At 40.6% G+C, this 18,233-nt stretch overlaps 1 protein-coding gene across 1 annotated transcript in view; it reads left to right on the top strand.

The window, feature by feature from the left end:
- Positions 1–18,233, top strand: part of KDM7A (lysine demethylase 7A) — a 99,925-nt gene that overhangs the window by 67,816 nt on the left and 13,876 nt on the right. The window contains exons 11-15 of the mRNA XM_024211588.2: positions 6,307–6,396; positions 7,571–7,774; positions 9,991–10,115; positions 10,807–10,967; positions 13,683–13,780. Of these exons, the coding sequence (XP_024067356.1) occupies positions 6,307–6,396; positions 7,571–7,774; positions 9,991–10,115; positions 10,807–10,967; positions 13,683–13,780 (678 nt within the window). The remainder of the gene's footprint in view (positions 1–6,306; positions 6,397–7,570; positions 7,775–9,990; positions 10,116–10,806; positions 10,968–13,682; positions 13,781–18,233) is intronic.

Raw genomic sequence — 18,233 nt, 5'->3', positions numbered from 1 at the left:
GCCACTCCTGGAATCTCATTGCCTTAGCACCGGAGGTCTGTGTTCCAATCAGATTAGGTCCTCTTGTGCTGGTACAGCTGGTGCTTTAGTCCTAGAACCTATTCTGTAATGGTGCCAGGAAGACCTTGGACTTTGTCTCCTATGCATAAACTAAGGATAATCTGCTTTGGGCACAGATGCCTCAGCAGTCTTCTCCTATTATTTTAAATTTACCTGTACCTGAGTACTCAGATAGCAACAATGCCCAATGGGAAGGCATTCAACTTCTTAATCTCAGTTGGGAACCCTAGATATATAGTACCAATTCTTCAGAATTGTTAGTGAATAATGTTGTTCTTCAGCCACAGCAAACAAAGATTGCTACCTATAAGGTGACATTTAGGTTATCACCTTTTTCCATGGGACAAATTCCAGCTCTTTATCAGTCCAACTAGCCGCAAATGTCCATGAGATGCTTCCTTTTAAAACTGTGCTTTAAAAAATACCAGAGAACCTTGCTATGCTGACTTCATCTATCTTAGATGTCAGAGTATTTGTGTGTCTCCAAACTTTGGTCCACAGACAGGTTCTTTAACAGTGTAACTGGATGATATCTTTACCCGGGCCACGCATATGGCCTCCAGAAGACTGGAGCCACGATTCATTGATGCTGCTTACTCCTGAGTCACTTATGTCTCAGATCACTGAAGATACAGAAAGTGAAGTAACACGTGCTCATCAGAGAATTCCTTTCTCACATCCCTTACCATTTACAGTAATATTTCCAGATGGTAGACTTGAGACCTTCACCTTGTTATCCAGCCTTTTTAAGGAGTATGGACTCTGGTGGAGGTGAAAGCTCCACATTAAGGTTCTGGAATTGAATGACATTTGTCTAGCATGAAAGTATTCCTCCCTTTAATCAAGATCATAGACTCATCGACCAAAACCACAAATGTCTTCGTTAGGTCTCAGTCTGCTATTATGTATTGTGTAAAGAGTATGACCGGACTAGACTTCTTTGTTACCAAGGAGAATATCCATTATCTCTTGTTCTGCTAGAGCGGTCACTTCAGGGTCAAACAACACCATGTTCCTGACAAACTCCCTTTTTCTTAGATTGGAATTGAGAATTCCTCTGTTCCATTCCATATAGACCTGCCAGAGCATACACACTTAGAACTTAGAGGATTTAGAAGAAATTGAGAGAGGCAGCCAAAAAGAATGAGAGTCTGAAGAAGGTAGAAAAAGATGTTAGGCTGAAACAGGTTATCTCTGCAGCCCTGAAAGATGAAAATGGTGAAAGGACATCGGAAAGGAACAAAATATGTGCAAAATTCAACAATGATCTCTAGTTCTCACATGTCCGTGTCTAGTGTACACCATCAAGGTAGCAGGCTTCAGAAGAAGTTCGCGATGTTATGTGGGAAGAAATCGAATACGCAGTTCGTAACATAAAGAGAGGGAAGGAGCCCAGGAGTGGATGATATTTGGCTGGAATATCTCAAAGCAGGGGAAGATACTCTCTTCAAAGCGTTGGCGCAATGGTTCACCATCTACATCAATAGTAAGTGTGTTCCAGGTGCATGGAAGAAATCAAAAACAATACTATCGATGAAGAAAGGCGATCCAGAAGAATTGAGCAACTACTGTCCAATCACATTCCTCTCACAAGTGTATAATGTCTTCACCCGTGTCATACTCAATTGGATTAAGAGGGATCTTGAAATGCATGAAAGCAGAGAACAAGCTGGTTTCTGCTCAGGGTATTCGACAATTGATCACATCCACTCAGTTTGGCAGCTCATCAAAAAAATGCAAGGAATACAAATTACCATTGTGTCTTGCTTTTGTCAACTACAAAAGGCATTTGACACGGTGGAGATTAATGCTGTACAAAATATGCTCAACAAAATCGGAATCGACCTGAGGTACATTGACCTGCTGGAAAAAATTAACTGCAATTGTTTGACAGAGAACATTATTCAGTGTCCCATGCATTATTATTATACGTAGAGGAGTCAGACAAGATGACACAGTGTCACCGAAGCTGTTTGCAGCAGTACTGGAGTCGCTGTTCAAAAAATTGTACTGGGAAGAAGGAATCGGAATTGATGGAGAACAGTTAACACATTTTCTCTTCACTGACGACTGTAATATTGGCAAAGGACACAGCAGAACTGGAGAACAAATTGCAGCACCTGCAAACACTTTTGCATGATATCGGGTTGGAAATGAACATATGGAAGACTAAGTGGATGCGGAATGAGCATTGTGTAGCAGGAATCATCACTGTAAACAAGAAAGTAATTGAGGAGGTTGACAAATATATTTACCTGGGTCAGCAGATGAACAGAGACAACTCGTTTGAAGGGGAATGCAGTAGGAGAAGACAGGCGGGGTGGCCAAGTTTCAACAAAAGCGGAGGAAGAAAAATTCGCTGTCACCCAGAGATCAGTGGAAAGATGAATGTGTAAGATATCGCTCTGTGATCACATATTGAATGAGGTGATCAGAAGGCGTACAGAGGTGACTGATATAGTGCGGGCGATGTATAACACAAAGTGGAGATGGGCGGTCAGGTAGTCCACAGGCAAGACAATAGGTGAACAACCTGCATCAGTGACTGGATCCCCAGAGACCACAAGCAACTGCTGGGCATACCGAAAATGCGCTGGGCCAATCCCATGACAAAAGTCTTTGGCCAGAAATGGAAAGAACGTGCTCGCAACAAAACAGAATGGTGTGGTGTTGACTTGTGCTCGTGGAGGGACAGACGAGGACAAGCCGGACAAAGGTGATTCCATATAGGTTCTTACTGCACTCATCATTGTTGTATCTGAGTATGTTCCAATAATGTCTTAAGCAAGATGACCAATGTCACATGTTGTTTGTTCTCTTATCCTCTCCGGGGGAGAAGTATATGCAGGGGCCTGTCTTGTTTTGGTAAGGTTTTTTAAAATATACATGTTGGTATGTATATTAGAGAAGGAAAGATCAAAGAAATGTGCCTTGCACTTGGAGTGGAAGGTGGGAAGATGTGCGATGGTCTTTAGTTCCTGGGGGAATTCATTCTGCTTTTTTGGATTGGTCCCTGGGAAAGCTGTCTCCTGCACAGATGAGATTTGCCTTTATTGTGTAGAATTCCATTGCACCAGAGGAGCAAAGTTGTCATCCTCAGTCTTCATCCTGGAGCTTTAGGCGGTCTTTTAGATATCCTGGGCTCAGACCATGGAGTACCTTGAAGATGACGATCAAGACCTTAAATTCAATTTACTGTTCTATGGGAAACCAGTGTAGGGAGCAGAGGTCAGGTTTGACGTGCTCACAGTAGCGTGTATTGCTAAAAAGATGTGCTGAAGCGTTCTAGTTGGAGCTTCCGAAGTGCTGAAGGCTTCATGCTCAGATATGTTGGCATGTTTATTCCATTTGAGAGTTGACAAAGGTGTGAATAACTGAGGCCAGGTCCTCATCCGCCAGGATGGGAAGGGGTCTGCTAGCCAACTGGAGATGATAAAAAGAGCTACTCACGATACTGCTGTGTGAGAGTCTAGTGTCTCCAAGGAATCCAAGAGTAATCCTAAACTACAGATTGAAGTGACCAATTGTGGATGTGTGCCTTCAGTCAAAGGAGACTTCACTGTGGGTATGTACTGTTTAGTATGTTTTCATCTGCCCACCAGCATCCTCCATTTCTTCCTCGGGTTCAGCTTCGGCCAGCTGTTCATCTGTGAGCTCATCTCATCTATGCCCTGGGTCATCTTGATGGTGGTAAGGTGGTTATATGTAGTGAAGGATAGGTAGAGCTGTGTATCATCTGCATATTGCTGGCCCTTGAGTCCATGCGTCTGACCAGTTCACTTAGTGGCTGCATAGAAATGTTGAAAAGGATTGGAGGGTGAAATTGTGGTCATTTTCAATATTAGCTTGACCTGCTGTCTATAGCTGATGCTGGTTTGTTTTTGTTTTTGTTTTGGTAGATTTGCAATCCTTGCTTACCTAGAAGGCCTCAGCCCACTTTTCTAGGGGGGGTGTATTGCTTGCTAAACGCCAAGTGGGAAGATGCAGAGGCCACTCAAAGGCCTGGTCTACACTACGACTTTAATTCGGATTTAGCTGCGTTAATCCGAATTAACCCTTCACCCGTCCACACTACAGAGCCAGTTAATTCGAATTAAAGGGCACTTAAAATCGATTTCTGTACTCCACCTCGACGAGCGGAGTAGCGCCTAAATCGATTTTGTTAATTCGAATTAGGGTTAGTGTGGCCGCACACCACCGAATTACTGTGGTTAAATTAATGGGGTAGTGTGGCCGCACACCACCGAATTAATGTGGTTAAAAACCGAATTAATGTGCTTAGTGTGGACGCGCACAATCGAATTTATACAACCTGTTTCCCAAATTCGAATTATCTAAATTCGGATTAATCCCGTAGTGTAGACATACCCAAAGAAGAAAGAGGTTACTTCCAGTAACTGTTCTTCGAATGTTGCCTCTGCATATTAATACTTACCACCCATCTTTCCCTCTTCTTTGGAGTCTCAGGTCTGGTTCTGCACTTAAGTTTTGCTGACATAGATTTGTTGATTAGGAGTGTGAAACAAATCACACCCTGGCCTGACAAAGCTATGCCAGCAAAAGCTCTAGTGTAGATGCAGTTACACTGGCAAAGAAGTCCGTTTGCTGGCATAGCTTATTTTGTTCAGGGAATTGGTATAAGCTATACCAGCAAATGAACCCTTGCTGGTATAAACTGTCTCCGCTACTAGGGTTTGCTGATTTAACTATACCGGCAAATACTTTCTAGTGTAGACAAGGCCTCAGGTAAATAAATGTGAAATTAGGGAAGGAACTGAAGGGCCGTTGGGGCCACTCCTCTTTTGAATCATCTGGGGGGATAGGGACGGAAGGCGTGAGTAGCCCCAATGTGCATTGCTTGCTCGAAGAACAACAGTTACTGGTAAGTAATCTCACAGCAGTCAATTTAATATTTTCCATAAAATCAATTATAATGATATTAATACAGCTTTAACATTACAGCGATGTATTACATCATCTGTTAAAGGAGAGCCTGCTCTTTCCAACTATCAAAAGAAAACTAGATTCTCAAAAAGGTGCCAGAAATATAAAATCAGTACAGGCTGATGGCTGATTGTTCGATACAGTGTGTTTCATAAGGAAAGAAGGCATTAGTTCTCAACTAGGGTGGTCTCTGATTTCATCCCAGTCGTTCTGTATACTTGTGCTTTTTCCTATATGTGGATCTTTGGAGAAGTTAGGTTATATAGTTTAGATCAGTGGTTCTCAAACTTTTGTATTTGACCCCTTTCACATAGCAAGCCTCTGAATGCGACCCCTCGTATAAATTAAAAACACTTTGTTAGAAATTTAACACCATTATAAATGCTGGAGGCAAAGCGGGGTTTAGGGTGGAGGCTGACAGCTTGCGACCCCTATGTAATAACCTCATGACCTGACCCCCTGAGGGGTCCCAACCCCCAGTTTGAGAACCCCTGGTTTAGATGTTAAGCAAATTCTCAGTTAACTAGCTAGAACTAAGCCTTCATGTACTACTTATACTGACTGAAGATAAATCTATGGGGAAAACCCATCTATGCACATATATTGTCTAAATGGATTAAAGTGAACACACACTATTATGGCCTTGCAGGCTTTTCAATACCATAAGGCCTTGGATCATGCTCTACCAGGTTTAAAATAGGCTCCATCACTGAAATATACAAGGATGCTGCCTGGAGATCAATTCATGCATTTACTCAGCATTGCTTTTGATTTGGCTTTTAGATCTGAGGCCCAATTCAGATTAGTGTTGTGACCTTAATGTAACTGAATTCTCTTCAGACCCCACCTGCTTTTAACATTGTTACTATTAGGAATCTCCCCAAGTAGGGTTCCATACTGACCATACTCAAAGGAGAAAGAGAAGTTTTTTCCAGTAGAAGTAGTCAGTTAAATAAATCGTCAGTATGGCTTCCTGTCCCCACTTCTTTAGATTCTTTGCTAAGGATTCTGAGAAAATGGAAAGAGCTGAGGGATAGTTGATGTTGCACTCCCTTAAATATCCTTGAGACCAAACATGCAGTGCTGCTTTCTAGAGTTCTGACTGGATTCCCCTGCATGTATATTCATTCATACTGTCAATCTACTCTAACTATTACTAGTAAGTACTCTGGCTTAATTTGAATAGATTTTCTTTGGATCTAGGCTTTTCATAGTTTCATCTACTTTATAGTTGTCTACTATATAGACTTGATTTTTATCTTAGTATAACTTATTTTATCTTTTTCCACTCTTCACGTACAGCTTGTAACAGAACATGCCTTTGAAATTCCTGACAATGTTAGGCCTGGGCATCTCATTAAAGAACTCTCTAAAGTGATTCGCTCTGTAGAGGTAAGACTAGAAGACATTACTGAACTGCACACAGGTTACTGTGTTTCTCTTATATCTTTGAATTATTGTAAAAACTGTAATATTTACAAAAAGGGTACTTGATCACTTTGAGCTTATAGCTTTACGGTAGTTGCAACTTTAGGGTCATTGTTTTCTGCAGTGTCACTTATTTATTGTCCTTGCCATTTATTTTTGAAAGTAGAAGGCCAGGTGGAAAATTTTTGGAGGTTGTCTAACTGTCAGTATTTCTGATTAACCAAAAACATAGCAATTTTTAAATTGTATAATCTTTATTCTAAAATTGGAAAACTTAAATCTTTTCAAAAGCAAGTGAAAACTTCTAAGAGTTCTAGTTTTTAAATATTTACCTTTTTTTTTTTTTTTTAGATTATGCTCTTGTAAGGTTATACATTGAGAGCCCTTTCTTAGATCTTAGTATTTTGTCTCCTTTCTTCTCCCCTTGTCTGTCCTTTTTCTTTTGAACATTTTCTGCTCTTTTGTCTAGTGTATCACCATCTTTTCTTTTTCCTTTATTTTTTCTTCTCTGTATTTTGTATTGGGCATATTGTGCACTTTACTACTAAGAGTCCTTCAATGATTAGGATTCCTAGTCTTTGCAATGAGCATAGTCCTGTGATGAGAGCAGTGCTGGAAACTGAGGAGAGTAGTGGTCTGCTGAGTGTAATGGGTATATGCCCTGTACTTCCTTTGTGTAAACAGTGGTTAAGGCAGCAGAGTTGTCATAGCAATTTTTATCAAAAATCACAGAAAAAGTAAATTTAGTAAAAGTCATCGGATTTAGGAGGAAATGGTGTATAAAATCACAGGAATGCTATTTAATGGGGGAGCGCTGCGGGGATGGTTGGGTTGGATCATGGAGACACAGAAAAATCATGGTATCTGAAATTTGTACCACTATTACAAATATGCTGCCCTAACAATTGTATGTGGTGGTGGTGATTATATTGTGGTAGCACCTAAAGGCCCCAATTAGGAGAGGGGTCTCCTGCTAGATGCTGTACAGATCCATCAGAAAACACAGGACCTCCCCAAAAGACCTACACTTTTGTTTCTTTTTATGATTTTTCATTCATTTATGTGAATGGGAAACCCTAATTAAATGTGTGGACTTGTCCCTGACAGACCCCTCTGAAATATTTGTTTTCAATTAAAGGAGGAGAACAGCAAACCAGTTAAAACTCAGGGAATTCTTGGTATGTGCCCAGTTTCCTCACATGAAGCAACCTCTCCTCACCATTCCAGAAGAAAAGTGAGGAAACTGCGAGATCATACGATCAAAGTACCTTCTAATCTGGATATCCTGGAGCTCCACACAAGGGAGGTACTCAAAAGGCTGGAGATGTCCCCATGGGAGGAGGCAAGTATTACATTTCATGGACATAAAAGACAAAAACTAGAATGTATAAAAAGTTTAAGCCATATATTAAGGTGTGAAAAACAGCATAAGAAATTGGATAAAAAATGTATTATAATGCCACTGTATAAATTAGGTAACTCTCACCTAAATTATTGTGAGAGATCTGGCCATCCTATCTCAAAAAGGATATAGGAAAACATAGGAGATTGAGAAGATAAAAATAATTATGGCATAAAGAACTTCTAAAACAGTGAAAATATTGGGGATATTTAGTTCAGACAGGAGAGGCTGAGAGAGTATGTTAGAAGTATGCAAAACAGTGAATGTCAGAGAAAAGTGAACTGGGTGCTCTTATTTGCTGTTTTCTCATAATACAAGATCAAGAGACATTCCATTAAACTGAAAGGCAACAAGTTAAATTTAATTTTTTATACAAAATAATTAACCTGTGAAACTCATTGCCACAAGATGTAATTCAAAAAGAGCCTAGAAGGATTCAAAAATATTTCTCCATTCATATGGATATTGAGGACATAGTTTTTCATCTAATGTAATTGTGTATTTTCTAAAAGGGATGTAAACACTCCTGTTTCAGAGGATAAGCCATTCTTGGAGTTAGGAAGAAAATTCAATTTATGGGCAGGTTACTGGGCATTGTGGGATTTTTCCACTGGCAGAGACTAGCTAGTGGGTGTGATGTTTTGGGGTCCACCCAGACCAGTAAAGGGTTCTGTCATTCCGTGTCGTGTAACTTTGGGGGCCTTTGGGCTGGTTCAGTTCCCTGACACCAGTATGGCCTCAAGCATAAGGTCTCATCCTGGTTCTCACCAGCCTAGTTACTCTTTGCTGAGTGACGCCAACCTTCCAATTCCAGGTCTCCCCAAATACATCTTCCCCAAGTTCTTAGTTACCAGATACTCAGACCATTCCCCTTTGGTGTGTCACACCCAAGGCATGAAGCCAGCCCCTCTCCTCTCCCTCTCCCCCACCCCCCTGTTATTAGCTTACTTTGGCATATACATGCTCCACACCATTTGCACACTAGAGAGCTGCTTGGGGTAAAAATAAACAAAAAGTTTATTTAATAGAAAAAACGCAGATTCAAAGATGAAATAGTAAGGAAAGCAAACATGCAAGTTACATAGAAAATAAACAGAGATGCAAGCTCAGGCTTTACACTTTCATATTCGATAAAATCTTTTTTCTAATGTCTTAAAAGTTTCCCAGCATAGATCCTAGCTACAGGAGGGATCCAGCGTTCATGAACAGTCTCCCACAAAAAGACATTCCTCCAAGTTCTGGATGCTCTTTAGTTCAGACCTCTTGCATTTTAAGAGTTTGCAGGGTTTTTTCCTTTAGTCACTATAGATATTCAAAATGTGGAAATTTTCCTTCTTTCTTAGTTTCCGAAGACTGGGGTTTTCTTTTCGGTTTTAAGCTGTTCTCATTTGCTGTGATGGTTCCTCATTATTTTTTCCTGGACTGGATGATGGCTTGAAGTCAGGCACATCTGTTTGGGGAGGTAGCCCCCCTCTGCCTGATGGGAGGTATTGCTGAAGTTGCACCACAGTTAGTTTCAATTTTCCACATACACCCCCCCCCACCCCTTCATAACCATAATCTGTATACGTAGCTCATAATGACTATTTAGTTCAGTGCATTACAAGCTTTCATAAAAGATCTTACTTGATAAACTCTTATAGTAAAATAGCATAGTATATAATCATTTGGTTTAACTGTTTAGTTTGTTGGGTTTTAAACCTTTTTGTCCTCCCCTTGGAGTGTCTGGACCTAATTGTCACAGTGGGTTAGGTAGTAGTTGCCATACCAGTTGCCCACTTAACCTTTGGTTTGCATCACCATGTTGCTGTTCCTATGATTTGAGAACAAGGATAACTTCTAGAGGGAGCAGTTTTCAACATACTTGTCTGGAAGGATGTTTGTTGGCATATAGCAATGGAGGGTGGTCACAATAAGCAGAAAAAAATCCAAAGGTGAGGGAATGAAATCCAGCAATTTTGTATTGCTTATATCCAAACCTGTTCTATCCAAGCCACTTCAGCCATTGATAGCCAGCTTCAGCTTTCCTCTGCTGGCTATCAGAAATATTCACTATGATCTTTTGGGGAGAAATGCTGCTGTGGATTGCAGAGAAAATTTGTGTAAACTCTTGTCATTTGAGGAAATAATAAACAGTCCTGCTTTTGATTCTTTAGGACATAGCAAACTCTAAACTGAATGGAAGATTTAACAAGCCCTTTCAGCCATCTTCTACAGTACCTGAATGGAGAACAAAGGACAATGATCTACGCCTTCTGCTTTCAAATGGAAGAATCATCAGGTATAAAGTTGCTTATGGATCACTTGTTCCCAGTCATTTTGGATTGGCGCACTCTCATTTTTTGACAGAGTTCTTCCCTTCTACTTCTGGTAGCTTGTGTCTTCCCTCACACTTATCATAAGGCTTCATGCTGAAAGCAGAGTGGAGAAGGGTCCAGTAGCACCTCTGTGCTGCTAGGGAAGCAAAGAGATATTAGGATGCTGGGAGGGAAAGAAAAAAGGAGGTATCTTGCATGTGCATTTAGTTGTATTAAATTCAGTTATTTGATTAAACTTCAAATTGTAAATATTTTTAAATCCACAGATTTGTTAGAAGGATAAAGTAAATACTCTCCAAACAAAAAATTCTCATCAGAAATACCATAGGGTCAAATTTAATATGTTCAGAGTCCAGGTTCCAGGAGGAACATGAATGTACTAATAAATCTTCCCAAAACATGCTGACACAATTATGATACACAAAAAAGGAAGTAAAATGTAGAACCATGTGGCTGTTGCTGCAGAGGGAATGCAGTGGGAAAAAGTTTGGTAAAAGGAGAAGAAAAGGACAGACAGTGTGAGAATGAGAAACTTGCCTCTAAGAGAATATTGCAAATAATAAAGAATGTGAATGACTATTTTATGTAGGACTCTGTAAATAATATACAATTCAGTAAATAACGCTTGTAATATTTTAATTTCTTGTGAGATAGAGATGAGCGACGGCCATTTACAGATCGAAGTCTTTACACGGCAGACAGTGAGGATGAGGATGACAGGACGAGGTCAAAAAAGACAAAGACTATTAAGATGGAAGACCAGAGCTCAGGGTTGGAAGGACAAGGGACTGCAGATGCCCAGAAACCACTGAACAGTAAGCTTGTTTTTGCTGGAACTAAACAACTCCGCATCCTTTTATGACCAGAACAAAGTCCACTTGTACTGTGAACCTTGTCTGTGGAACTTGGTACCAACCAACTGGAATATGGCTTTTCACCAAATGGTTCTTGCTTTAGGTACATTTGGCTAAGTGTGTGATATGTAGGTATGTAGATAATTATGAACCAGAAACTGGTGCCTCCATTGTTTAAGATTTGAGTTGAGCTTTTCACTTAAAGCAGGAATTCAACCTCTTTGTTACATATGGAAAAATACAGGGTTATCCTTGCTAAAATTACAGCACTTACTCTGAGTAAAGAATAAATTTTCTGAAAATTTTCAAGTAAATCTGGTAAATAATTTGAGTAAAAATTAATTTGAAAATGGGTCCTTTAAGAAATTTAGCCCTCAGTGTCAGACTTAATTGAATAATAGACTTTTTGAACTTCCCTTATAGTTAAAACTCACTGAGATTTTGTGCATAGGCTGCAGTTGAAGAATTTAAGGCTTATGGTAATTTTTTGCCATTATTCTTCATAACTGAAGTTTTATGCAGAAAGTAAAGAATAATCTCATGCAGAGAATTCCATGAAGAAACTGCCTTCTTTAAAAGAGCTGCCATCTTCCATTGTTCTCAATGGGGCTAAGGCCACAGTTTGTCCTTAGCAAAGATTGGCCACTATCTCCATTCACTTGTTCCTCAGAATGTTCCCTTCTGCCTCTTGACAACATAAGGAGCCATCATCTTCCATGGGGGCAGATTGGCTTCATTTTCACAGGGGGCCAAGGTGGCAATTTTGAAAGAGGGCAGTTTTGTGAGTTTCTCTGAAGAAGATTTATGCACCAGTTTCTGCTGATAGATAAATTTTCAGTTATAAAAAGTAAAAAAAAAAAAAAAAAAAAAAATCTTCAATATGTTTTCAAAAGCTATCCATTGCACCAGATTTACTCAATGGATAGAGCAGGAGGGAGGGGTCAAGTAGGGTATATGTGGATGTATGTATGCGCATGAAAGTTGTAGATGGTGCAACAGGGAGGGGGAAACTGCGGCAGGTCTGCGCCGGGGAATGTGGAAGACAGGTAGGGAGGGAATAATTTGCGATGTGTGCAGGAGAATATAGAAAGTTGCAACAGGCATGGAGAATCTGAAAGACAGAAGGTATATCCCAATTTCCTTCTCCCTCCTATCTGCTTTGCACTGCTCTGGCAAAACAAAGTAGTGGTAAAACTGGCTGGTGTGCTCTGGCTGCTTATAGGAACTGCCATACTGGATCAGACCTGAAATCTATGTAGTCAAGTATCCTGTCTCCAACAGTGGCTAGCACCGAAAGTTTCCAAGGAAGATGTAAGGACCCCACAGTAGGCAAATGTAGGATATGTCCCCCATGTTAGGTCTCATAATTAAAGATTGCCTTAAGCCCTTAAGCATGAGGTTTAATATCCATTCTAAAATTTGTTCTAGCATTAACGATGATAATTCTGGATATTTTTGTTACCCAAACGTCTGATCCCTTCTTGGCCTCAATGGTTTCCTATGGAAATGCGTTCTATAGTCCAAGTACATGTTGTCAGGGCCCCCGAGAGCTGATTCAGGCCCCAGTGAAATTTTTTTTTCGGGCCCCCCAGCAAGGGCGGACCGGCTAAATAAGGCCTACGGGGGGGGGGGAAGCCGGGCCCCGGACCGCCGGGCCCTGGTAATTTGTATCAGCTTCCCCCCCCTCGTCGGCCCTGCATGTTGTATGATAAAGTATTTCCTTTTATTTGCTACCTTTTAATTTTATCAAATGTCCCCTTGTTCTTGTGTTATGAGACAGGGAGAACAGAAGCTCCTGATCTATCTTCTCTAGACCATTCATTATTTTCATCCCCTTTCTAAGGTGAACAGTCTGAGTCTCTTCATATGAATTTTTCCACGCCCCAAATGTTCTTGCCATCATTCTCTGAATCCCCTTTAATTCTTCAATATCCTTTTAGAAATGGGCTGACTGGTACTACGTTCAGTATTCTGGATGAGGCTGTACCATAGATTTTATATAATGGTATTCTAATTTCCATATTCTCCATCACATTCCTTATCCTAACACTTTCTTTGCTGTTTTTCATGGTAGTTGCACATTAAGCAGAAGTCTTAATTGAGCTGTCTATAGTGATACCCAGGTCCCTTTCCTGAGTTGATAGTTAGAACCTTATAAGGTGTATGTCTCTCCTCCCGCCCCTCCCCACCCCCCCCGTGCATTACTTCACTATTATCAACATAAAAATTCATTTGCCATTTTTGTTGCCCATTCACCTAGCTTGGTAAGGACTGAAATCCTCTTTGGTCTTGACTAACCTAAACTGTGTGTTCATATCTGCAAATCATTAAAAAAATCACATGGCAATAGTCTCCTTGAGATTCTTGTTTAGTTTTCGTGTATGAAACTTTTAATTAGAAACAACAAGGAAATTCCAAGACAAAAACTGTTAAGATGTAGTTCAGATTGAGACTACACATCAGTAATTTGGGGTAAAGGCATCTAGAGAGAGAGGTCTCTCTTAAAAGGAAAGTGGCTTCACTAAATAGCATAACATAAGATTTTATAGATTGTTTTTTGGACATTTGCGGGGACTTTTGAAACCAGATGTTGAAAACTAAATACATGTGATTATTGTTTTTGAAGGTGAATGTGAAATGATAGATTTAAGAACTAATTTTGTCCTTTATTTCCAGTGTTCTTTGAAAGTGTGAAATCAGAACTCAGGAATGGATCCTCAGAGTACTCTGATATTTCTGATTCAGAAGAATCTGAGCCTGATTGCACTACTCAGGTAAATGCTAGAGAAGGAAACAGGAGTTGGTCAAATGAAAATCAAAATAGTATTTTATTTATATTCATGTATTTAAATCTCTGGGTATATGTACAAAACAATTTTAAAAATCCATTCATGCACAAATTGGGCCAATATCTAAAACTAAAAACTATCGCAAATTTGCTCCTGTACCTAAATCTCTCACTCACTCCAATACTGGAATGTCACTGGCACTGTCACGATTTCTTGAGTGAGGATCTTTGAGAGTTGGATCACAAAGGGGATTGTGTAGGATAATAGGGAAACCAAAGTGTATACGCCATGAGCTCTAGTGAGGAAGGTATGTAACAGCCTCATTCACATCCCATTCCAGATATTGATCTTGCAGGGAAAGTGTTGTGTGATTTGGGGCAGGTGGCTTGTTATCCCATCCTGGTAAAAAGGAGATGGAGGTGACTGTAGGGAGAATCTGGAATATGTTCCGAGCAGTCCTGAGGAAGGAAGTGCAGAACAAGCTAAGCCTGCGGAAAAGGCTTAAGTTTAGCTGCTTTAATTTCTTTGATGATAAAGCCAAAGCTCAAGAATGGGGATATGAGTTTTGACTATACACTTTTTTAAAAACAGGTTGGGAAAGTACCTTCTCTCACGCCCTCAATTGCTTTTGTAAGCATAGTGCTCCTCTGTAGAGACTCTTCTGTAATACACATGCTGTTTTGATAAGTCTTGCTTGTGCTCAGCACAAGTCGAAACATATGTAAATGGTAGATGCAAATATAGCAAGGCAGTCATTGTGAAAGTTCTGCCAGGAGTCACTGGGAAGCTGCGGCCTCAGTCCTCCTTTTGCAGTCAGCCAAGCATGAAACTGATTTAGAATTACAGAAGAATTTTTGAATTTCAGTAATGTGCTTTTGGACTGTTAAGTGTTACTACTTTTTCAATGAAGGTTAAGTTGTGTATTGAATACTTACGACCTTCAGAAGTTCTGTCATCTTTATCTCACTTTCATTGTCTGAGTAGGGGGTAGAGACCTTCTTGTCATGCTTCTGTTTGCATTCATGGATGGCATCTGCAGCAATTCAACTCAATATTTTATTGGTTATTTTTTCAGCTGTAGAATCAGTAGCATTACGTAGCAATGAGGTTTCCCCTTGGATATATGTAGGAATTATTTTTGCATTGATGTTGATGATGATTTTTTTAGCTCCACCTGTATTTTTTTTTTCTCTTCATTTACAACATATAATAGTGTTTTTGGCATGTTTAAATTAGAGCTGTCCATTAATCGCAGTTAACTCTCACGATTAACTAAAAAAAAATTAATTACGAGTAATTGCAGTTTTAATCGCACTGTTAAACAATAGAATACCAATTGAAATTTATTAAATATTTTGGATGTTTTTCTTCATTTTCATATATATTGTATTCTGTGTGGTAATTGAAATAAAAGTGTATATTATTTTTATTACAAATATTTGCACTGTAAAAATGATAAAAGAAATAGTATTTTTCAATTAATCTCATACAAGTACTGTAGTGCAATCTTTGTCGTGAAAGTGCAACTTTCAAATGTAGATTTTTTTTTTTTGGTTACATAACTGCACTCAAAAACAAAATAAAACTTCAGAGCCTACAAGTCCACTCAGTCCTACTTCTTGTTCAGCCAACCACTAAGACAAACAAGTTTGTTTACATTTTTGGGAGTTAATGCTGCCCTCTTCTTATTTATGGTGTCACCAGAAAGTGACAACAGACATTTGCATGGCATTGCAAGATATTTACGTGCCAGATATGCTAAACATTTGTATGCCCCTTCATGCTTTGGCCACCATTTCAGAGGACGTACTTCCATGCTGATTACACTCATTTAAAAAAATAATGCATTAATTAAATTCGTGACTGAACTCCTTGGGGGAGCATTGTATGTCCCCTGCTCTGTTTTATCTGCATTCTGCATATATTTCATGTTATAGTAGTCTCGGATAATGACCCAGCGCATGTTCATTTTAAGAACACTTTCACTGAAGATTTGACAAAACACAAAGAAGGTACCAATGTGAGATTTCTAAAGATAGCTACCAGGGGCGGCTCTATGTATTTTGCCGCCCCAAGCATAGCAGTGAGGCAGCCTTCGGCGGCATGCCTGCGGGAGGTCCGCCAGTCCTGTGCCTTCGGCGTACCCGCTGCAGAATTGCCGCCGAAACCATAGGACCAACAGACCTGATTGCTGCCCTCACAGCGACCGGCAGGCTGCCCCCCGCAGCTTGCCGCCCCAGGCACGCACTCGGTGCGCTGGTGCCTGGAGCTGCCTCTGATAGCTACAACACTCGACCCAAGGTTTAAGAATCTGAAGTGCCTTCCAAAATCTGAGAGGGACAAGGTGTGGAGCATGCTTTCAGAAGTCTTAAAGAGCAACACTGTGATGCAGAAACAACAGAACCCAAACCACCAAAAAAGAAAATCAACCTTCTGCTGGTGGCAACTGACTCAGATAATGAAAATGAAACATGCATCAGTCCGCACTGCTTTGGATTGTTATCAAGCAGAACTCGTGAGCAGCATGGACGCATGTCCCCTGGAATGGTGGTTGAAGCATGAAGGGACATATGAATCTTTAGCACATCTGGCACATCAATATCTTGCGACGCTGGCTACATCAGTGCCAGGAGAACGCCTGTTCTCACTTTCCGGTGACATTGTAAACAAGAAGTGGGCAGCATTATCTCCTGCAAATGTAAACAAACTTGTTTGTCTGAGTGATTGGCTGAACAAGAAGTAAGACTGAGTGGACTTGCAGGGTCTAAAATTTTACATTGTTTTATTTTTGGAATGCAGTTTTTTTTGTACATAATTCTACATTTGTAACTTCAACTTTCATGATAGAGATTGCACTACTGTACTTGTATTAGGTGAATTGAAAAATACTATTTATAGTGAAAATACTTGTGTTCAAAAATAAATAAATATAAAATGAACACTGTACACTTTGTATTCTGTGTTGTAATTGAAATCAATATATTTGAAAATGTAGAAAACGTCCAAAAATAGTTAAATAAATGGTATTCTATTGTTTAACAGTGCGATTAATCGCGATTAATTTTTTTAATCGCTTGACAGCCCTAGTTTAAATCTGTGTTTATAGGGGGGCTATATCCAGGGTGAAGTATTTCAGTTGCCATCAAAGAATGTAACAGCTTTCTTCTTCAAAGAAGTAGTGGGTGCTCCACTGTAGGTGTACTTGTGTCCCTGCGTTGTTGATCAGAAAACTTTTGATAGCAGTGTCCGTTCGGCTTGCACATGCACCGTCCCCTCCTCATGCCCCACCAAAAGGCTAACCAGTGCGCACAGGAGAGCCCCCTCAGTTTCTTCTCAACTGCCGCTGGCTAGAGACGGAGCCATTAGCGGTCCGTTTGAGGATCATTTTCTCTTTCCTTCAGCATTTCAATAGCTAGTTAATCCCCTTTTTCTCTTAGTTGTAGATTTTCTTTATTTTCTCTCCTTCCTCTTTCCCCCCCCAAAAGAAAAGACTTTTAGTTCCCCTTTGTCTAGGGCCCTTTTTCCTCCAGCGCGGGATATGCCCGGCTCACTTGGTTTCAATAAGTGCTTCTTGTGTAAAGAAGCCATCCCTCTAGCAGCTAAACATTCTCACTGTATCCACTGCTTCAGAGAAGAACACATTTCTGAGAAGTGTGTTCTCTGCCAACAAGTCAAGCCCAGGTCTCGGAAGGACAAGGAGCTGAGACAAAAACTTATCCTGATGGAGGCAGCTCTTCAGCCTCCGCTGGACCCATGCCAGGAGTCACCCAGATGGCACAAATCTTCCCCATAGCCCTGGATATTTAGGGACTATGGGTCAAAGAAAACAGCCGCAGACCCCTCACGTAAGACTTGTAAAAAGAGAGCCCCGAGCCAGCCAAAAAAGATTGCTGTCATGCTCAATATCGTCGGCACCGAGACAGTCCAAACACGGTACCCATAGCTCATGAAGGTCAGAAGCGACAGGTACTGTTGATGCGTCTAAAGGCCTGATGGGCATAGGCACTGAGCCAACGGTCCGGTAGATAAGGACAAAGACAGAGACCATCCACCACTAAGAAGATGCTGCCAGTACGAGCAGCACCATCGGCACTGTCAACAGTGAGCCACCTAGCCTCGGAGCACTCGACATGGCCAAAATCCCCTATTCCCTGCAGACCAACTCACCAACAACTGCCATTGGCACTGGTTTGGTTAGCACCACAAGAGTTCTGGCACTCAAGAACTCTAGTATCCGATATACTAGAGTCTCCCTTGATCGGTGCTGGGGCTCCGGTACAGAGTCTTCTCCGGACATGGGAATCTTCACCGACAGCGTGTCATGCACCTCTACTCTCTAGTGGTGACTCAGATACTGAGCTGGAGGAGGTCGTCTCTGACCACTCCTTATACTCTCCTTATGGTGCCCGATATCAACCTGGGGCTCCCCAGTAGTCTC

This window comes from Terrapene carolina, unplaced genomic scaffold (assembly GCF_002925995.2).
Source record: "Terrapene carolina triunguis isolate 2854851 unplaced genomic scaffold, T_m_triunguis-2.0 Scaffold247, whole genome shotgun sequence".
Lineage (NCBI taxonomy): Eukaryota > Metazoa > Chordata > Testudines > Emydidae > Terrapene > Terrapene triunguis.
The sequence above is the reverse complement of the archived record's forward strand: the minus strand, read 5'-3'. Positions and strand labels throughout refer to the sequence as shown.